Below are 22484 nucleotides of genomic sequence, written 5' to 3'. Positions count from 1 at the left end.
ACTTCTGCACATACATAACACTGCTAGTGTGTTCGGAGTTGCCAGAGTTGATAAGCATGATAAATATCTGGGCCTCCCTACTGAAGTCAGTTACTCTAAAACTGAGGCTTTTCAATTCATCCTGGAGAAGATCAGAAACAAAATGAAGAATTGGAAGGAGAAGACACTTAGCATGGCCGGAAAAGAAGTGATGATCAAATCAGTTGTACAATCGGTGCCCACGTATGTCATGAGTTGCTTTGAGCTACCGAAGCATCATTGTCAAGAATTGCACCGCTACATGGCTGAGTTTTGGTGGGGGGGATTCGGAGAAAGGACGGAAAATTCATTGGCTCACGTGGGATAAGATGTGCGTCCCGAAGGAGGAAGGTGGACTAGGTTTCCGGAATATGGAGCTTTTTAATCAAGCACTCTTAGCCAAACAGGGCTGGAGGTTGTTGAGGCATCCTGAGTCTCTCATTGGTAAGATTTTGAAGGCAAGATACTACCCTAACGGTGATTTAATGCATGCTAGTGTCCATCTGGGAGACTCCTACACGTGGAGGAGTTTAATGAAAGGAAAGAAGCTCTTGGAAAAAGGCTAGGGATTCGTTTTCAGGTTGGCACGGGTTCGTCTATTTCTGTCTGGAATGATCCGTGGATACCCAGACCTCACACATTCAGACCATTCGGTAGTAATGGAAGGCCTGGAAGATTTAAACTTTGCTGATTTAATCGACCCTGGGACGAATGTTTGGATGGAAGATTGGTTGGATGACTTATTCTATGCAGATGAGGTTGAATTAATTCGTAAAATCCCTCAAAATCCCTCTGAGTATACGAAGTCCGGAAGACAGACTAGTTTGGCATTTTGATAGACATGCATGGCCTCTACTCAGTTAAGAGCAGATATCAGTTGGCTAGATCTACAGCTTCATTGACTAACCAAGTTTCTACGTCCAACACACAGCTTAATAAGGGTTTGTGGAAGCTCATTTGGCAAGCCAACGTTCAACCTAAGGTGAAATCATTTGTCTGGCGACTGGTGAAAAATATATTGCCGACGAAGAATGCTCTACATAACAAGATAAGATTGGATGAGCAACTCTGTCCTTTTTGTATAACTCAAAAAAAAACTCTTGTCCTTTTTGTAGATGTGTATTTAAGGATTGAAACTTCGTTGCATGCATGTGGCTTGTTAGCTGCCTTGGGTTGCGTATCAGAAACCATGATGCTATGTCTATTAAAGAATGGGTCATGCAAACAGTACATCGAACTGTAAATCAATTTCTTATCAATAAAATTAACTTTGTATTGGTTTTTCTCTCGCTAGGCTATTGCACTTGATCTTTCAAATTTGTTAAGAATTAGGATAATTAAGGTGCTTTTTTCTGCAGCTTCATGCTCCTTATAAGAGCTTTTAATTCCAGATCATTTACATTATTTACCATTCCATAGGCCTCTTGTGAAGTATGATATGGTGAAATCATATAAATGTAGTGCATACTAACAGTAATGATCCTAATCGCAAATGGGAACATTAAACTTAACTAAAACCCATATCTGGATCAACGACCAAATGCAAGTCATTGATGATCTCACGTCTCAACGTACAGTTCGAATGATGTCGTGTTTGTATAGATTAAGGAAAACAACAAAGGATTACAACCAAGCAATGAGTGCAAGTATCTTATCATTAACACATTGACTGGAAATTAACCTTTGAGCATAAATATTCTTCTCTGCCTAAGAGAGATAAAAAAAAATGCAGTCTATCAATTAGCTAGGTTTCTATACGTACATACTCTAGAATTGCCTGCAAGTCCAGCTATACATTCATTAATTTCAAATGAATATTACTTTCTTTTGCCCATTATTCTTGGTTCAGCACACACTTTTAGCTTTGATTCTCCATCTAGGTCTTTCACTAATCATAGCCCTGAAGGTTAAAACCACATAATGGTTACTATGATTGAGAGAATAACAAGACTCGGGAACCAAAAGTTTACGTATATATGTTGACATTGTTAAGTTCAAATTATCATTCACAAATAACAGCCAGAATATTGAAGTTAAATTAACATGGCAGAAGGTCACGAATGAATCATAGACCCAACTATATATTAACATATAATCAAGTTTATGATGCCCCCTTGTCATCATTAGAATCACTAACTTCACCGGAGAAACAAAGAAAGAAAGAAAGACTCAAACCATGCCGTTAAGAAATAAGCACTACATGCAATCTTTTGATCACCGCAATCCCCCTCTCAAAAAACTAATAGCTAAAGTAAGGAAAGCAAACCAAACCATCCTTAATCTTTTTCGCAGGCACAAATTAGGAGGGGTCAATCTCCAAGATGACAATGAAATAAGCTATGATCAAATTGATCACTAAGTAATGGTGACTGTGGTGTTGATATGCCTAAGAAATATGCTACTGCACCTATAGACTGAGCAGACTGCTTGCAATGTCATCAAGAGCAGGAGCAAAATGGCAGCGAGGAAAGCCAGTAACGGCTTGGAACCATACACAAAAGTGTTCAAAAACTTCCTCATCTTCACTTTCCATCTACCATTGTAATACCCGTTGGCATCTGCGATTACCTTATCCAAGGAGGGCACTTTGGTTAATCTAATGGACTTGCTCATGCCATTGAACAGATTTGCCACTTCTTCATCACTCTTCAAATGGTTCACGATGATACGCTTCTCTCTAAGCAACTTGACATCCTCCTCGGTGTCTATGATCCTGTTCATTAACTCGGTGTAGCGAGTGAAAACCAATGGCCCCGATACACTTGATGCTTCATAGGCCACCAAGTTTCTCAGGATCACCCCTGTGTTCCCATCTAAGCTAGTAATCGGGAGGGTAAATGAGCCAGTTTCAGTATTGAAAGAGATGTCTGAAATTCTAATTCCGCCGGCCAAGAACTTGACACAAGATTTTGAGAGATCGGAGACTGATGGGATGGTGATCTCCTCTATCTTCGGCGGTTTGCTAATGCCATTGCTCGAACTGTCATCTTCGGGTTTGACTGCTTCTTTGTCTTGGGTGGAAAGAAGGTCAAAAAGAGGATAGTCCAAGGCAAGTCGGATATCACTTTTACAGGTCCAGATATTGGAATTTTTCTCAGAAGAGGTATTGGGCCTTTATTCAACTTCGATAGCAGCTTCCGTACCTGCTTCAGAAATTGTTTGACGAAATTCGAATTAACTGATGATTTTCCCTTCTGTTGTTGTGCGGCCTCATATCCCACGGCTTTTGTGATTTCCGATGGCTCGGCTACTAATTGGGGGTGATCAGGCGGTACAAGAAGTCCAGCAAGTGAAAACAACTCGAGAATTGGATATTCACTCCCATATTTGGCATGTCTTCGTCATTCATCTTGAATGGGGAGAGCTCTTTGCACAATCCCATAAACATGGAAAGAAGCTTATCTTTGGCACATTCCAATGCTGGGAGCTTAAACTTCAACACTTTTTTCAAAACAAATCGAGGGATTTGGTTCTCAAGCATCACCAAGTCCCTAAGGATTGCATGATGCGCTGACTTCCTTCCTGCATGGTCAACCAAATGCGCCATCCTTGAAGAAACTCTTGGGCCTTCTTGGACCTCATAGACTTGGAGGATTTCGAGGAAAAACGAAGCATCAATGGCCATCATCCACCCCAAAGTCTCACCACTAACCTCCAAGTACTTGTGGTAACAAGCACGAATCCTCAGCTCGGACCTCGTCAATTGGTCAACAGGGTGCTAGAATGTGAGGGTTTTGAGCTAGAGCTGCTTTTGGGTTTGTTTAGCTGCAACCACTTTGTAAATCTGCATCTCATACAGCTCCGGACATCAATAATGGTAAGGACCGACCGCAACCTGTTGAGGGGTGTACGATTCCGGGTCACTAGCCAAGAGGGATTTGGGGTTGTTGAAAATGGAGACAGGGATTTCACTATCATCGTCGAGCTCTTCCTCTACGGTTTTTCGGATTTGAATCACCCATTGATCCTCACTGAAGTTGGAACTGGATTTGTAAGAGAATATTGGTTGGAGAGAAGACATGTTTAGGTTTTTGTTCTAAGCTTGGAACGAACTTTCGGCAAAGGTTGCTGATGAGCGTTGAGGTGTGAGGATGTTTAATTGAGTGGAAGATACCATAAATACTGTGATTAATTAATGACTGCAATCGAGTGCAATAGCTATTTTATGGAGTTTATTTATTTATTTATTATTATTATATTTTATGGAGTTTCCAGTACAATAGACTAGGTACTGGAAATTGATTTTATGTCAAGCGACTATGGTTACTTATGTAACATTCGGTTTCTAGATGAGGGGGTAGAACAGAAATTCTTAGCTGTTCCTTAAAATCTTGGCTATTGATCATATGCTTCATTTGGGAAATGATAAAACTGAAATCCTATGAAGAAACTTAATGTGGCATTTTGCACAAGAATTATTGGTCGGTTTAGTCTGGTGCAAACAACGCAGCCTATGGAGATCAAGCGTCAACACATGTCATTATCCTATTTCAGCTCCACTTCAGTTCCTACAGGTGAATGCAAATGCTGGTAAACTATTAACCAGGAATGGATATGAGGCAGCAGTCTCGATTTGTCATGTACATAATTTATCATTGTTATATTAGTTATGCAGGGGGATCGAATGAAAGGCGTCAACCGTATGTCTCTTTCAAATTTTGTTTTCAGTAGGGTCAATGAACCCATATGCAGATGATCTCTATCCATTTGATTAAGGTACATATTCCTAGCTATATTCAACGAACCACTGTAGACATGATTTTAATTTGTAATCTTTGAAATATATGGATTACTTAATTGCAATATATGATATCTTGCATTGGCAAGAACAGGATATTTATGTCAGTGTAGTAGACTTAATTTGGAGGCCGGGGTGATAAAATTTTCATGTTTCTGCAACTACCTTGAAAACTTTTAAGATGTTTTCCATATGTGTAGCCACTACAGTCCACAGAGAATCATAACTCTGTAATACATTTACACATTGAAGCCCACACAGAAATAAAAACCTTAGAGCAGCTTGCTAGTTTTGTTTCTGGTCTGGAATGTTAGCCCTACCTGTCAATTGTTTCACTCAGCTTGCCATTGTTAATGTGACTTGATGATTCTTTTTTATATTCTTCTCTATATACTAAACATGAGTTGTACTGTTTTACTGTTCATAAGAGCTACAGTGCCTTGGGGTCGAAAAAGACTGTTCTGCCCTCCTTTGAGATATGTGTATCGATGGATCTTCTTCTCTCTTCTAGAGCCCTCTACTGTCCTTACACCCGAGTCAAAGTCCACCTCAAAACCCAAAAATCACTACAAAAAAGAGCAACAGAGAGAGAGTTGTGAGCAGCAAGAACAGGACCATAGCTTCAAAAACAGAGCCGACCCAGACGAGCACAAAGCCACCATCTTTGCTGCACAGTAGTGAAGATTGACCTGGGATTGACGACGAAGAGACTCTTTGGTTGATCATGAACTTGACTTGGTTTGTTTAAATCTCGGACTCCTCTGCAAATCAGCTGAGGTTTCTATTCTCAATCTTTTGTCTTTCTTGTGTGTTTTTACTGATCACCAAATACTGTGGTGAGAGGACAATGATGTTTGTATTTTGACCATACTAGGACATTGGATGAAAATTTGTTGTTCATTGCTGGCACATTGTTTTGACAGTAGGTTGGAATTGTTCAAACTTCATTGACGTTGGGCAATTTGTGCAACGTCATCATTTCCATTCGGCTGTAGACGAATTTGATGTGTTTTACATACATTTGTTTGCTTTGTCTATGTTGCTTACTGTTTGCTTTATCTATGTTATTTGTGTTTCACATTATGGAATTGTTATTTGATAGTGGGTTGGAAGAGGTTGTTGATTGTTTGTTTTGATACTATGATCATTGTTTTGGAGTCGTTAATTTTGTTTGATGACCATGTTTACGATGATTGGTGTAGTAAACTACTGGGTGTCATTGATTGCAGTTTTTGTTTCTATTTTTCTGAATTTTTGCTCTTTTTAATTTTGGGGCAATGAAATTTGTGTTCTTCTGTCCAGAGAAAGATGTGAGATGAAAGAAAGGGAGAAGAGAACCCGGGAAGAAGGAAGAGAAGGAGAAGAGACAAACCGGAAGCTCTTGACTAAAACAACACAAGTGGAAGGTATTTGTGGTTTTGTGAGAATTTGATTTGAATTTTTTTTCTGGGTTGTATATTTCATTGGTCAATGATTAGATGCTTGAAAATTGAATACTTGGATATTGGGTTCTTATTGATTTTGTTTGCAGGTTTCGCTTGCTATTATTGTTATTGCGTTTCACTTTATGAGTATTTTTGTTTTCAGTTTTCCATTATTGAAATGATTGAGGCTGAATTAGTGTGGTCTTTCCAGGCAAAAACATAATTGTATCGTGCAAGTAGTTTCACAGTTGTTTACAATCGTTATCTACTCATCGGATTATGGCACTTTCATGGAATTGTTTAGTTGGTTTTCTAGATTTGTGGATTTTGCAGACGATTCTTAATATCTATAAAACAGTAAGCTTAGAAGTAATGTGGGGAAATTCCTCTTAGAGATCTGTAAAACAATAAGCTTAGAATTTTCGCATGATCTCATCAATATTAGACAACTTTGATTGGGACCTTTGAGGAATGTGTAATTGAAATGGCACATCATAAAGGTAAATTTTTTTTTTTTGGGATGAAATTGCACTTTCATTTCCCCAAGGAGATGAGCGACAAAGCTAGATTTTTGACGGCTCCTGCAGTTTATGTTGCTGTTTTAAAGAAAATCTGATACTGCCCAATTGCCATTTCCGTGTATCATCTTAGCCAAAGCTAGCTTTCTCTTAAAATATGCAAAAGGAAAGTTTTAATCTACAAATATGAAAGTTTAGAACATTGATTTTTGAAAAATGAAATCTTTAAGCAAAGGCCTCCCATTTGGTTTCTTTTGACAGCTCTATGGCTCTTGCCCTAGAGCGCCTACTAACTCCAATATGTAACCTACTCAAAAACGTCTTTTAGCTCATTTGTTTTGTGCGCGAGTCTTCAAGGTCTTTACTCTGCAAAGTTTAAGTTCTTTACCTTTCCATAGCAGTTTAAGTTTGATTGCATTTGGCGGTTTGCTTTGGCTCTTGCTTTTGTCTAAAATGTCGTTATTAACGATTGTAACTAAAGGTTCTCATAATTAATATAATATCGGATATGATGGAAGAAGTTCAAAGTGAAACAATTTGAATTGTTTTGGATTACAAATATACTTCGGGGGGTGTATTGTATTTGGATTTGTGTAGACTTTTTTTAAATGACAGACTTTTTGAAAAGTCCACAGACTCTTTAAAAAGTTGATAGACTGTTATAGATTTCTTAAAACCATTGATTTTAGCAACAGACTTTTATTGATTCATGAAAATCTATATACTTTATTATGAATGACTTCTACAGATTTCCTAGGATGTACAAAATAAAAAATAAAAAATAAAAATTAAAGCAAATGCAACCCAAACACAAGACAAAATAATTACTTGTTGTCTCTTCAATGCTCCAGTATCTTCTAATAGAAACTGACTCAAATAAATGATTGTTAGTCTGTCTAGCGAGTTTGTTCTCATTTCTAATCTCCCAACAACATAAATATACAATATAGATCACTTGATGTTTATGGTTAATTATTCTCATCAATTTTGTTTTCGCTGATTAACATATATTGTAGCAATATCGGTCAATGTCTTGATCTATAGTCAATCAATTGAAATTCAATTGTTCAACCTTTTTTTGAACCATAATATAAATTCAAATTAATGAAAATAATTAATTAATAAAATAAAATTTAGTATGGTTCAAGGTCTTAGGGTTAGACCACAATATTTGAGTTTTAGGGTTTCATAAATCATTTTTATTGCTATTAGGGTTCAAAGTATCACAATTGAAAAAAAAACAAAAAAACAAAAATCACATTCAACAACTACAATGAACATGTTGGGTATCAAAAAAGGTTGATATCATAAAAGATTAGAGAAAAGACAAAAATTAAGAAAGAGAGATGATGAAGGACAAACTTCTTCGTGCGTAGAGAGAAGAACTTTGATAGACTTTTTTTTTTTTTGAAGAGGAAACTTTGATAGACTTTTTGAAATCTTTGGTCTGGAGGCTGGAAAATTATTGGAGTTTGGTATGTATAGTTAACACTACAAAGTCCATGATTATCAATGATTTTCTAATTCCATAAGTATGAATGATATTTTTAATACCTCTGTACTTTTATTCATTTTTAAAAGTCATAATTGAATACCCCTAGATTTTGGTAGAATTCATGAAGTCTTTAAAAATCCTAATTGAATACCTCAAGACTTTCATGGACTGTTAAAAGTCTATATTGAATACACCCAGACTTTTAAATTCCATAGATTTCTTTAAAAGTTCCACTAATTCCATATACAATACACCCCCCTTCATTTCAAATTCATTGATATCACGTAGAGCCTGTGAGATGGCTCGACAGTTAGTTTATTGTTTGAATGCCTTTCTGCCTCAAAATGGAATATTTTCTCAAACTAAGGGGAAGAAAAAAGAGTTGCATTCTTGCCATAAATGCATTTTGGATTACAGGACTCTTTGCTTTATGGTTAGTTAGGATATTTCTGCTCTGGTTTGTGATCACCTTTGAATTATGTTATCAATTGTTTTGAACCAAAGAACATGCACAAATATAGTTTGCATAAAATCTGACACTAAAACTATTGTATTATACTTTGGTTTGTGTAATTGTATACATCATTTCAAGGACTAGACATCTATTAAACAGCACCAACAATCTGTATTAGTTGCTAGATAACACTGAACCATATTTCAAACTAATTAAGAATCTATTAAAGGGATGCAAGTCTGGTTTTTTTTTTTTTCCTTCTTTTCAGAGTTATTTACTTTCAATTTGTGAAATTCGATGCTTCTCTTTTTAATTTCTCCTTCTTATGGAATTCAAAATTCAATATATCTGTATGAACTTGAGTCAGAATAGGAAGATCATATTACTCTACCAAAACTTACAAACTCTGCCTACATTTTGTACCTTCTGCTAATGATTATTACTGGGATTTTAGTTTGCTTCTTAATGTCATTCTAAAAGGTCAACTATAGTACTCAGCTTTTAAATTTGATTTGAGTATGTCCTACACTACAGTTCACAAATCAAAATGAGAAAAAAAAAAAAAAAAAAAAAAGCTAATATGTATCTTATACTCTGTAATTATTATTTGTCTCAGGAAGCGTAAACTTCACCATGAGTGCTACAATTTATTTACTATATACTAAAGGAGAGAGACTGTTCATGGGCACTGTTCCTAAGGGACCGAAATGGAATGACGCTTTTGCCCTCATTTTCTGCCACTGAGCCATCAGTTTCTTCTTTCTTCTACGGCCATGGGATTCTTCTCTCCTGTTGGTTTCTCTCTTCCTCCCTTCTGCCCTGGTTTATTAAGCTATCGCCATCACTCAGTACGACATCGAAGAAGTACAGCAACACTTGCAACCACACATGTAACAACCCAACAATCTCGATGTTCCTTGATTTCATCAGTGAATCACGAACCTTAGGATTCCCATTTGACTTTGATCTGTGTGTGTTCTATGTAGTTTCGCAGTAGAAGATAGTTTCTCTGTGTGTGACTTGCTCTTAGGAGATGCTTCTGTATCAACACCCAATTTCCTTTTCTCATCAGAGAGATTTGATCAAACAACAAAGCTACTTACTTTTGGGGTGACTTGCTCTTAGGAGATGCTTCTGTATCCACACCCAATTTCGTTTTCTCATCAGAGAGATTTGATCAAACAACAAAGCTACTTAGTTTTGGGGTGACTTGCTCTTAGGAGATGCTTCTGTATCAACACCTAATTTCCTTTTCTCATCAGAGACATTTGATCAAACAACAAAGCTACTTAGTTTTGGGGTGAATTCAGGTCTTCCTTTTCTCTCATCAGCTTCTCTAATTTCATATCAGAGGGTTGAATTCATTTTTAGGTTTTCTATTCTGTGTTTATTAATACTTTATTTTATGATTGCTTCTTGGTAGTGAGACTAGCTAAGGTGATTGCAGGAAATAGGCTACTACGTCAAGAATAAGCTAATGGGTTCCATCATTCTTTTTGTGCAGAAAGATATTCAAGGGAGGATTGGCAAAGAACAAGCGGTTCTTTGCTTTGCTCAGCTCACTGGCATTGGTAAGTACTCATTGAATTGAGTCACGATCCTCCTTAATATTTTCATTTCAATCCTTTCATTTTAAACAAAAGTCTTTCAATTGCGCATGTTACAATTATGAGTTCAATTGCGTCTGAATTTGGTTTGAATGTTGGAGCTGTTGAGCAAAAATTGTAAATTTATACCCAACACAATTTCGCTCTATCTTATTGACAAAATAGAGCTTTTATTATGTCAGGTTCGACCCATTCAAGATAACAATAATCTCTTAATTACAACCCCTCACTTTAAGGGAAAACCCTTTGATTCCAAGTACAAAGTTAACATATGGAGATGTGTGTGTTTGTGAAAAATTGCGGCTGCACCTGGGTTGTTTTACAGGTTGCCTACGTACCCCGGAAGGGATCAAGCCACTCGTAGTTCAAGTTTTCGTGGCTTTGGAGTTTCAACAGGTGGATGACCTATCGAAACAATTCTGGTTAGGTGTTTGGGTGAATTTGGTTTTAAAAGAACCAGGGATTCGGTTTACGTTGTGGTTGCATCCAGATTTAAATCCAGATTGCCTACATACCCTTTGTGTTTGGCTCCAATTTTGTTGCAGCTGGTCAACAGTCTCTTTTCTGCGCGGGCGTGCCAGCACCGTCCGGGTGTGGTCGTCGGGGGTGTCCCTTGACCTGACTTCTTTCAAGCGATTGTGGACGAGGAGAGCACCAACCTCGTCGTGGATTCTTTGTGCCTCGTGGTGAGGACTTTTGCTAATCTTCTTGCGTCACCAAATCGATACTCGATGTTGTAGATCGAGCAGAGCGAGAACCACCGGGAAGTAGAGAGAACTTGCTAAAGCGTGACTTTAGCTTGGCTGGGTTGCTAGGGCGTTACCCTTGCTTGGCTGGTTCTGTAACCGTTGTGGTCGCGGCACTACCGTCGGTTCCCGATGAGACTAGGACCGAAGTACGTTGACAGAGGTTTGGTGGCACTGAAAGTCGGCTTCTGAGAAGACTAGGACTAGGAGTGTGATCACCGGTAAGAGAAAGAGAAGGAGAGGAGTTGCTCTTAGAGAGGTTGCTCTAGAGAGAACTTAGATCATCTTAGAGATGTTGTTGTTGTGAATGTGTCTTGGTGTTGGTGTTTGGTCGTGGTACTACAATCGGCTCCCAAGGAGACTAGGATCGAAGCACTTTGACAGAGGGTTTGGTGGCACTGAAAGTCGGCTTATGAGAAGACTAGGACTAGGAGTGTGATCACCGCTAAGAAAAGAGAAGGAGAGGAGTAGCTCTTAGAGAGGTTGCTCTAGAGAGAACTTAGATCATCTTAGAGATGTTTTGATGTTGTGAATGTGTGTTTGAGAATGAGAGGAGAAGGTGTTTATATAGGGAAGAAAAGAAGAGTGAAATGATGAGTGGAAGAAAAATAATGAAAGTGGAGTATGAAAGTGATTTGTAAAATATGGAAAAGATAGAGAAATGATGAAATGAAAGCAAAGCATGAAGGTGCAGAAACATGGAAGTGATGATGATCTATTAAAGAGATTGTAGTAGAAAAATATATCCAAGGAAAAAAGAAAGCATCTAGCTTTCTTCATGTGGGTAGGAAACATGAACATGTGAATATTGAGCTGGTTTTAGGTCAGTTTCTGCCCCTTTATTCCTTCAATTATTTCTCCAACAAGACTTCATAATGAGCCTTCGACTTCTTCATATGAAATTATCCACCATGAGTGTAGATTACTGTGGTAAAATTTCAGAATTTATTTCCATGTGGTTGGGCCGAAAATGCTGCTGGACCTCTTACAGGTCCAGTTTTCCAGTTTTGCTTCTGCAGAAAATTGGACTGATTTTTTGAAGGCCTTCCACCCAAAACTAGCTCTGGCACTCTTCATAAGAAATGATCCTTGGGATGTCTAGTATTAATCAGGAAAGTTTCAACTTATTTGAGTCTTGTTTGGTTAGTCTTCTGCCCCTCTTTCCTTGTTTAGCTCGGTTTCTCCTAGCCGAAGTAGGAAAATGTGCTAAAGTTGACTTTTCATGCTTCCATAGTAGGCTTTATTTAGCCTCTAAATATATATATTTTGAACTTGTCGACAATATATAGCTTGAGCCACTGACATTGGCTCAATTTCTCCAAGATGTGCCTTGTCAGGCCAAAATGCTCATTTTGGGTCCAATCACTTTGAAGGGATCTCATACTGGTGTTTGGGTGAATTTAACTGATGGAGTTAGGGATTCAATTTGAATTTGTGGTTGCATCTAGTGGGTCGCTAGATTGCCTACATACCCTGTGAAGGGATCAAACCATTGTAGTTCAGAACATTTGAAATTTGGGGTTTTTTCTTGGTTTTGTACCAAAAGTAAATTTTTAGGTTCCGGAGCATTTTTTACAAAACTAAAGCCTGGGTATTCGGAAATGGAACCCATAGCGTCATGCTTTGCCGAATTCTTCCAACGGGCCCAAATTTGGACATGGACTTCTTTTGTATCCTCGCGAGTCATGTTCCTCGATCCATGAAGCTTTCTCAGCCCCAAATTTAATACAGGGACCCCCAATGTAGCGAGTGAACTCTGAGTCTCAATTTTTCTTGAAAAGAATTCGGGAAATATATCGAACTTTTGTTTTGGGCATCAGAGAGACTTTTCGAAGGCCCAGACACCCATCAAACTGTTCAAAGGCCCAATCTTCCCAGAGTCCCCAATTTGATAAGGACACCCAGCCATAATTTCATTTTCTTTTTCCTTTTACTTTCAATTATCCTCTTCTTTTGTTGTTTCTTATTCCTTTTCTCTCCAAGCATATAAGTCCCAGACCAGGTAGAAAACGAGCTCAATACTGATCTTCTGCGAGGTCGAATTGGAGATGGATTTGAAGACAGAGGCCAAATCGGAGATGGAACCATACATGGGTCTTCAACGAAAAGTCCCAGAGTGTTGGAAGCTTGCAACTCGGCGCCTTGCTTCTCTCTGTGAGAAATCAGGTGAAGACTTTCTCCCTGCTTTCGCTTCTAGCTAGTACTATGATCCAGAAGGCCAAATACTGACGCCCATTTTCTTCTACAACAATTCACAGTGATTAATTTGGGTTTGTTTCTGTTGACAACTACAGATGCAGAGAGGGAAACTCTGTGTTGGATATTATGTGGCTATGACGGGGTTCTCTGCTTTGCTTATCAGCATTGGTAAGCACTTATTGGGTATCTGATTGGTTATTTTGCAATGTGCTATGAAAGCGAAATTTTTCTGCATAATTCCATTCTTCTTGCTTTCTTATCGGTTTTGTGGGTGAGTGAGTGTAATAGATTTGGTTACTTAATTGGATGAATAGACATTTCTACAAGTTCAAAACTCTGGCTATGGTTAGAATATGTAATATATATATATAATATATATATATATATATATATATTGACTGATGAAACAATCTTTATTCTCTGAAGCAACATTTCTCCCATGTTGTGAGAATCATGGATAAATGTTTCTTCAGAGAATAAACATGGTTTTCCTTTTCACAGAGACGAAGGAGCTGGTGATAGTTTTTCTTGGAGAAATTGAGCTCATTTGAACAAATAGGAATATCCGATTGAGCTGGCACCCATTTAATCAAATTGGGGGATTTGATTGAGCAATCAGAGATCTTTGAAGGATTGAGCTCCGGGTAAGCTTCTTATGGTTTATTGGTTTTAAATATTGATACATGCAGTTTTGGGTGGCTTTAATGAATTTGGGATCTTCAATTTTGTTTAGATTGTGAAACTCTATAATCCAAGAATACTATCAGCTTGCATAATATGATAACCATATATCTAATGGCCTTATTAAGTGATAACCATCATCGTTTCCAGCCAAGTAGAGCTCTAACATAACCTAAGGTCCAAACTTCATCTGTGATAACACAAATGTTTCAATTGAAATCATTCAGATCATTAAAACACAAAGATGTAGACTTTATTAATTTTCATTGTAAACTACACCCTCCATTTATGTATTTGACTATTTTTGTGTTTCACTGTTAAGTTTGAACAAAGAATAGCATGACTTACACATTTCTTTCAATTTCACTTTAGACCTAACCGGAAACATTGGAGTTGACTTTTAGTCCAGTTTCACAATGTTAGTAACCGAAAGAAGCATTAGCTTTCCTGCTAGCCAAATCTTAATTGGAATGGAACATCTTGGCCAGTACTTGATGTTGCTTTGAAATTGTTGTTTAGTCTGGTTGGAATTGAATTAGTGTTCTATTCATATCTAGAAATGGTTTTGTCATAAACAAGTATATAAAGGCAGCAATATCTCACAGAAATCAATTTGAAACGGTTTGTATATATTTGCATTCTGTTTGTAAGATAACTTGCCATCAATCATAATTATATGTGATAATTGAGATTTGTCTTAGTGTCAGATGTTATGTGTCTATTGTTTATATACATGCTTCATTTTATGCAGTGTGATTGTGGAATCCCTGAAGGTGGTTAGCTTGCAAGGATTTGCCTCAATTTTGGAGCCTAACCTCTGCAGAATTGTGAGTCAAATTTTGACTATTTACTGATTATAGTTGAATTTTGGTTGAGACTAGATGCGGTTAGATGAATCTCTTCAATATGTTTATCAATTCAGTGAAGTATCATCTTGCTTTTAATAGTTCTGTTATTCAAATACTCATGTCATTCATTCATCAAAATCATATAACGGAATCACTTTAATGGAATTTTTCTGGAATTATATTCTGCAAGGGCTTTTTTTTTTATTATTATTATTTTAATTTTTTTTTCTCTAAATAGAGATTTAGAGACAAACCTTCAAGGGCTGAAGCAAGTTCGCAAACCTGTTGTGTTTCATTTTCTCTATTTAGACCTTTGGGGTGTATTAGAACACAGAAGGTCCTAAAATTCTTGAGTTTAGTTATGGTCTATACTCAGTATTCAGATTGGTTTAGATGGATTTAGTTGTTTTGTACACAGAGGTAGTAAGTGTGTGTTTGGGAATGTCTCTGAAATGAAAGTGCTTTTGGGTTTAATGTCAAATGAATTTGGAATATGTTATCTGCATTGTTTTGCTCGCTTTGAACATTATCATGATAGAGTGGTTTAATGTCAAATGAATTTGGAGCAAGTTGTTCACAGTGACAAGTTCCGCAGCAAAGCGCGGATAACATTTCTAGTATTTACTATATACTAATTCTCAACGCACTGTTCATCGGCTTATGAACAGTGCCGGCTCGAGCCGGGCCGTCACTGTGAAATTATGATTTTGGCCTGCTTTTCTGTCCTAGGTATAACAGCCTTCTTCTGCGACCGCCGATCTTCTTTCTTCTCTATCGCTCCCTTCCATTTCTCTCTCAAATCCGCTGTCAAATTTCATCTTTCTCCGGCTCAGGCCAAATTCTTTCCCAGTATAAGCAAAATTCCCAACTCTTTCTGTCTTCGGGAAGCCTTTGTCAAGATCGACATTTACTGTTACGCAGTATCAGACTCAGCAGCAGTAATTGGTCGGTGTCGCCGCCGCCGCCGTCAAGGGTTTCCTCTTCCCTTTTACCCAATCTTCTCAGAGATTGAAGAAAATAACCTTAGGATGGTTGAATTTTGTACCCGATTGAGATCAAATTTCAGTCTTTTTTTTTATTCTTCTGACTGCAGGCACGATATCGGCATATTGCTTTTGCTCCAGTCTGGCCATGAGAATGAGGTAATTTTGGTTGCAAAACCCGATCACATGATTGCATGCCTAATTTCTAGACCCAAAATGGGTCAAAGAGAATGAATATACATTGCATGTGGGGTCTTTTTGTTTTGTTTATTGGTTTTTATGTGTTGCTTTGAAGGTATCATTTAATTGTGAAAGAAAGCTTTGGAGGAGAACATAATTGTGTATCTGGAAACTGGTTGTGGAAAGACCTAAATAGCCGTGTTGCTTATGTATGAACCAGTTGATACTCAAACCTCAGAAGAACATGTGTGCTAAATCCTGTAAGTCAAGTCCCCAGTTACTTACATTTGTAAACAAAAGAAAAATATTGGATTTTATATGTTTCAATGCTTGCAGGAAGATCTTTGTGGTATATATGGATCAAATTGCTCCCAATGGATTATTGCAATGGAGGTAATAATAATACTGAATTTTTTCTTTCATATTTGAGCATATTAATGAATAACTGAAACTGAATAATTGGGGCTGAATCTTACTAGAAAAAATGTGGCGTGTTACTCTTATGCTTATGTTTTGATTTTTGCAGTATTAGAAAGAATGTGGCTATCATGAAGCCTCATGAAGCAGCCAAATTAGTTGCAGAATGAGATTTTTCATGTAAAAGGACACTCCCCTGAACTGAAAGAGTAAGCCAATCTTATCTTAGACTGAAGCATTTTCTTTTTGGTAATCACCTTTATAAAGTAAAATGTCCACAAATCTACTTCAAATTTCATGTTATTCTTAGACCTGCAAGACATCGTGAGTCTCCAAGCTGATAAACAATCTTTATCTTTCTTCATGATTGTCTTTCAAACTTCGAGTATCGCAAACCTCAAATTAATTGATTACTTTTGCAACTTATTTAGGAAAGTCTGGTTAGACTGCTTATTTCACTTTTGTTGTTATTGATAAAAGTTGAGTTTGCAATACACCTGTTACAAGTTTTTCGTCGTTTATATTGCCGGGCATACCATTGGAAGCATGTAGGAAATGTCATGGAATTTTCTGGCTTCAGCCATCCGAGACAAGTTCGTCTTAGCAGGAGTACAACATTTCTTTGATTCTGTTGGAAAGTCAATCTCCAATGAGAGTTTCAAGGTAAATGTTATTTGCCTGCAAGCTGTGAAGCATTGGTATTAAAAACTCAATTTCATTTGCGAAACAACTCATTTTATTTTTTATATACAATAATGGAAGGCTTGATGGAATAGAGCCGTAGAGAGCGACAGAGAGAGCTAAGGAAACGACCTCGCAGCTTTCAAAGTTTTGAGCTGCTTAACCAAACAGAGCTTGCAGCGATGGAGACAGAAACGACGGCGATTCTAATCGACCTGGTAATATCATGGCTGTTGACCTTCATCATCAATTTACGTCCAAACCCTTTTTCAAGGTTTTTTATTTTATTTTTTTATTATTATTATTATTATTTTTTATTGTTTTGATTTTTGTATGGTACTGGGTTTTGTGGGTTTTTGCTTCCTAGAACTTATATAAAAATGGTTACTGAACTCAAAGTTCATAACTTTCAAGCTTAATCTACAACTATGGAACTGGGTGGTTTTATTTTTTTCCCTAATTTTTGTTAACATTTGGATTTTTATCAATATGAATTGTTTGAATAGTAGGGTATTGGTTTTGGGTAGGATTTTGATAGTAAAATTGATACTGTCCTCATAAGCTAGCATGTAGGCTCTGCACCATTGAAAATGTCTAGAGAAGTGTGGTTGTTCAATGTAGTGTGGGATGGTTTTGTTCAGTGATTTATTTTTATTGAATTTTAGGGAGGAATTAGTGAATGAATGTTGCAAGAATAACTGAGTTAGTTCAAGCTATTGCAAATAAACTTTTCAATTGGCCTTCGACTATGGACTCTTTGCTTCGTCTACGGCTAGGAATTTCATCTGCTTTCATTTTTCTTAAGCCCCATCAAAGTAACAATCTTTAAAAGGGATTTTAGAAGAATGGACTAAGAAGAACTTTCTTCTGGATAACAATCGAATCAAACGATTTTCTTAGTAACTACTTGGTGCCAGTTAACAGAGTTGAGAGGAAGTTGATACCTGCGGAAACCTTTGTTGGCATTTGATTGTAAGACTCAAACTTCAACTTACAGTAAACATTTTCTTTGTTATAACTCAAATATATCACTTCCCCATACATTGGATTTTGATTTTGGTTGTGGATTTTAGGTGCATTGACTGTTATGATGAGAATACAGTCAGTCATTCATACTTTACTATTGTTGTTTGTCATTAGTTTTATTAACATAGATTTGTTATGAAATGCAGAGACTATACAAATTTGGGTGCAACTGTGCAAAGAAGATGGTTGTGATAAATTTAGGACCTATTGAATGTATACCCTTTCAGGGGAAGTAAATCTGCTAGCTAATCCAGATAAGTATGCTGAATTCCCAAATCAATTGGCACAGTCATTCAACCAAGCTAAGGACCAATATAATGAGCCTTAGAATCTTATAAACCTATCACCGAAACCAAATAAGCTATATGTCCAATTTCAGTTCAATCACACCAATTTGGATATTGTGTTGATTTGAAAGAAGGTGATGAAGGGCTTTGTTAATGATTCTCTCTCTCTCTCTCTCTCTCTCTCTCTCTCTCTCTCTCTCTCTCTGTGGAAAATGATTGTTATGGAATATGGTTAAAGTTTAGACTAGATGCATAACCTTTTACTTTCTTTTTTCTCCAACAAAGGCACCGAACAAAGGGTGCCTTTGGATGTGCAACACTACTTGATAAAAGCCTACCAATTGAAGAGGGTGATGCTCGCTATATGCCTTCAGAGATCCTGAATGAGAAACATAACAATCTTGACAAGGCTGATATCTTCTCATTGGGAGTTGCTATGTATGAGCTTATTAGAGGTTCACCGTTACCGGAAGAAGGACCTCAAACCTTAAATCTTAAGAAAGGAAAATTGCCACTGCTTCCTGGTCACTCCTTGCAACTTCAGAACTTGCTCAAGGTACTCTATGTTTTCTTTTCCTTTAGTTGTTGGCTTTGCTTTATAACTGTGAAGTTGTCACTTATGTAGTTCTTCTGCTTATGAATGAACGTGTTCTTCAGTATATGTGAAATGGGGAAATGCATAAACAAAAGTTTTCAGCTTCTCTTTCCTTATTACTTTTGCTCCAAATCTTCAAATGGGAGATGAAAATGTTGTTTGTTGATCAAAACCACCCCTTATCATAGATTCACAGTAATATCTTTCATGTAGTATGGTTTTCTGAAATTGCAAGTAGATATAAGATAGAAAGAATTGCTAAGAAACTCTGAATATGTGTTTCATAAGTAGTAATGTTGGATCCAGTAAGCTTATTTCATAAGAAATCTGTTTCAAAGGAAAGATGCACCTAGTATCCTGCTTTTCTTAAGTTGGTTTGGTCAAATAAAAAGGACATGTGATGGAGTTGCTGATTGCATCATATTGTTTGAATCTATCAGGCCATGTTGGATCCAAATCCAGTCTGCAGACCATCAGCTAAAGAGTTGGTTGAAAATCTAATGTTCCACAGGGTGCTAAAAAATGCATGGGCCTAGGACAACCACGATTGCGAATTGAAGAGATTGGGGTATTGTATTATAGTATATGTCATCCTTTTGTGTCTGCCAGCCCAGTAAAATAGGCAGAAGTATGTGAATGGCCAATTTTGTATCTATAATTCTCCCTCATGTATTAATATGCACCTAATTTTCCTCCTAATGCGGTGCATTTTTTATGAATCCTGAGGATTCCTTGGTCATGGACTCGAGTATTTTACTGGTAATGGAAAAGTCTAAAGCCTTTGTTGGGTGCCTTCTCTACAGATTTGGATTGGAGATGCACCTCTATGATCCTATTAAGGACCAAATTGCGAGTTGAAACCTTCTGTCATTCATTTAATTCTCATTGCAGCTAGTTGTGTGACAGAGAGTCCTGTAAAGTGGAGTTTTCTTTATATTTGCTGTTTGACAGGACAAGAACATGAAACTCTGATGTGTGACAGAAATAGGAATTAAGTAACCAAGTGAAAAACAAATTTGATATTGAAAAAAATTGCACAGCTAAAGAGAGAAGAACCAATGTGATGTTGATTTCATTCGATAGAAATTGATTTACAAAGTAGTGTGTATAACCCATTAACTGGGTTTAAGAATGAAAAAAATGTACATTAGATACATGAAGGAGTAAAAAATTAAAATGAACTATCTAAGAAGTGGTACTCCTAGCTCCTGTAACCAGATTATCAAAGAAGTGGTACTCCTGTAACCAAATTGAAGTTGTTGCCCTCCTCCCCCAAATTGAAGTTGTTGCCCTCCTCCCAAACTGGGGTTTCTCCAAGCAAGTCATCCATAGTAAATAAATCACGCCCATCATCAACAAACAGATCTGGATAAATCTCAGGCAAATAAAAATCTAGATCATCCATTTGTGGATAGGGCAACTCGTAATTGGGATGAACATCCATTTGTGGATAGGGCAACTCGTAATTGGGATGAACAGTACTGCTGCTGCCTTGTTCCTGATGACAAGTCCCTTCCTTTTTCTGCCTTTTAGATTTTGGCTTTCTGGGTTGTGGAATGCTCTTTCTCTTTTTATCATTAACTACTCTGGTATTGCTCCCCTTTCTAGGGTTTTTTCTCAGAGAGCACAGTACCAAATCCGAATCATCATCAAGCTGAAACTCTTGCATCAACCAAGCGTCGTTGTGACTCTCGTCACAACCGCCCTCGTATCGAAAGTCCCGCTTGAGCCCAATAACAACACCATCATCCTCAACCTCTCTCGAATATTGACCACTCCAAGTGCCGGAACCCACTTTCCGATCAAATCTCTTGGCGGTGGGACTCAGCCTTCTCCGATGGGTGAAGAAATAGAGAGTATTTTCATCCTCCACTTTCTTGGACTCACCGCCGCCGTAGATCTGCCAGACAACCCAGGGCTCCTTGTCTCCGTAGAAATGAGGACAATCGGCGACGAAATCGGTGCGAAACTGGTCACCCATGGCGATCCTTGTGCGGAGATAGTAATCGAGCAGTTCCTGGTCTGTGGGAAGGAACCTGACCCCGACTGGGAGTTTGTTGGAGAGAATTGCCATGATTGCAGAAATGGAAAGAATTTCAGAGAGACCAAAAAACTAGGGTTTCGGGAAGGAAAGAATTTCAGAGAGAAAGGGTTTCGGGAATTGGAGAATTGAGAGAGAGAAGAGTGAAGAGAGCAGAGTGAAGAGTCTTCGTGGGGGTTGGGTTTTATAAAGAGGCTAATCCTAATCCTATACGGAGTTGGAATCAGCAGTTCTGTTCACACGCGCTTTTGTTTGCAACGGTCACAAATATAAGAATTAAGATTTTTTTTTTTTTTTTTTTTAAATCCCCACCACTCGTCACTCTTTTTTTTTTTTTTTGAGAGAGAGAATGGAAAGAATTTCAGAGAGAAAGGGTTTCGGGAATTGGAGAATTGGAGAATTGAGAAGAGTGAAGAGTCTTCGTGGGGTGGGTTTATAAAGAGGCTAATCCTAATCCTAAACAGAGTTGGAATTGCTCTCAAACGCGGTTCTGATATTCACAAATAAAGAATTAGGGTTTTTTTAAATCCCCACCACTCGTCACTCTTTTTTTTTTTTTTTTTTTTTGAGAGAGAAGAGTGACTAGTGGGTTTTATAAAGAGGCTAATCCTAATCCTAAACGGAGTTGGAACACTTTCAAACGCGGTTTTGTTTGCAACGGTCACAAATAAACTGGAGAATTTTTTTTTATTTTTTTTTTATTCAAGGAAAGTTCTCTATTAAACTCAAACAAGTAATACAAGGAAAGCTAATACAATCTCAGAAACTGAGATCAGCCCCTAACTGGAGAATTAAGAGAGAGAAGAGAGGAGAGACGAGCGGGGGTTTTATTTATTTATTATAAACAGAGGGAGGTTAATCCTAATCCTAATTGGTCACAGAAACAAGTCAAAAAGTCAACACAAATTCCTGATACAGTCATGCTGTAATGTACAAAGCCACATGATCGAAATGAATGTCACAATTACCATTTACCAAGATAGGAAAAACCATTTCATTTTGTGTACCATTACCGTAAAAGAAGAATTTTTTAAAAAGCTTGCGACTTAATGAGGACACAAAATCAAGCTTAGAGCCTAAAAAATACTGAACTAAACCAAAGAATTTTCTGAGCAGCGAAGCATTCATTTGGGTAAGGCTGGTGACCTCGTGCAATATAGGCCCAGTTTGGCCTTGAGTTCAACCTTGGATTAAGCAACTTATTTCTCAATTTAAGTCGCTGAAGTTGTTTGGTAAAATAACAACCATCGATTATAATCAGAATCTCCCACTTCGCTAGGTATAATCTACAAAGTTGCTATATTGGTGCTTCTAGAAGCAGGGATTTCAAAAGTTGAGATCACTTCTTGACTTTACCTAGATTACCCATTTACCCTCATCTAATATGTTATATTGCCTGATCTCATTTTACTTATTTTTTTTATCTTTTTTAAAAGATGATCAAAGGGTTTCACATTTTACCATTCTAGACTGAACCAAAAGATATCGACGCCAATACAAAAAGATACTCTCCTGCTCTAAGTTCTCTCCATCTACATATCTGCAG

At 37.4% G+C, this 22484-nt stretch overlaps 3 protein-coding genes and 1 long non-coding RNA gene across 13 annotated transcripts; 2 read left to right on the top strand and 2 right to left on the bottom strand.

The window, feature by feature from the left end:
* Positions 1-2373: 2373 nt before the first annotated feature.
* LOC112203871 (putative UPF0481 protein At3g02645) lies at positions 2374-4039 on the bottom strand. Its single transcript, XM_024344778.1, has 3 exons — positions 3848-4039; positions 3294-3736; positions 2374-3082 (listed from the first exon to the last, which is right to left on the bottom strand). Exons 1-3 carry the CDS (start codon positions 4037-4039, stop codon positions 2374-2376), a joined length of 1344 nt encoding a protein of 447 aa, XP_024200546.1.
* An 8939-nt stretch (positions 4040-12978) lies between these two features.
* Positions 12979-18179, top strand: LOC112201951. Of its 10 annotated transcripts, none has more exons than XR_002937010.2 (10): positions 12979-13166; positions 13295-13367; positions 13701-13843; positions 14632-14707; positions 15822-15870; positions 16007-16151; positions 16228-16284; positions 16418-16517; positions 16889-16971; positions 17071-17153. It is a non-coding gene; the product is annotated as an uncharacterized LOC112201951 (long non-coding RNA). The 10 variants fall into 10 exon arrangements; XR_002937011.2 differs by having other exon boundaries at positions 17085-17099; XR_005799896.1 differs by lacking the exons at positions 16889-16971; positions 17071-17153 and adding an exon at positions 16789-16857 and having other exon boundaries at positions 13626-13843.
* A 69-nt stretch (positions 18180-18248) lies between these two features.
* On the top strand, positions 18249-19699 carry LOC112201948 (wee1-like protein kinase). Its single transcript, XM_024342872.2, has 3 exons — positions 18249-18273; positions 18588-18858; positions 19338-19699. The coding sequence occupies exons 2-3, from the start codon at positions 18667-18669 to the stop codon at positions 19431-19433; spliced, it is 288 nt and encodes a 95-aa protein (XP_024198640.1). The 5' UTR covers positions 18249-18273; positions 18588-18666; the 3' UTR covers positions 19434-19699.
* Positions 19700-20119: 420 nt separating this feature from the next.
* Positions 20120-20971, bottom strand: LOC112203870 (NAC domain-containing protein JA2L-like). Its single transcript, XM_024344777.1, has one exon. It carries the CDS (start codon positions 20969-20971, stop codon positions 20120-20122), a length of 852 nt encoding a protein of 283 aa, XP_024200545.1.
* Positions 20972-22484: the final 1513 nt, after the last annotated feature.

This window comes from Rosa chinensis, chromosome 5, assembly GCF_002994745.2.
Source record: "Rosa chinensis cultivar Old Blush chromosome 5, RchiOBHm-V2, whole genome shotgun sequence".
Lineage (NCBI taxonomy): Eukaryota > Viridiplantae > Streptophyta > Magnoliopsida > Rosales > Rosaceae > Rosa > Rosa chinensis.
This window is presented reverse-complemented; position numbering and strand designations above follow the sequence as displayed.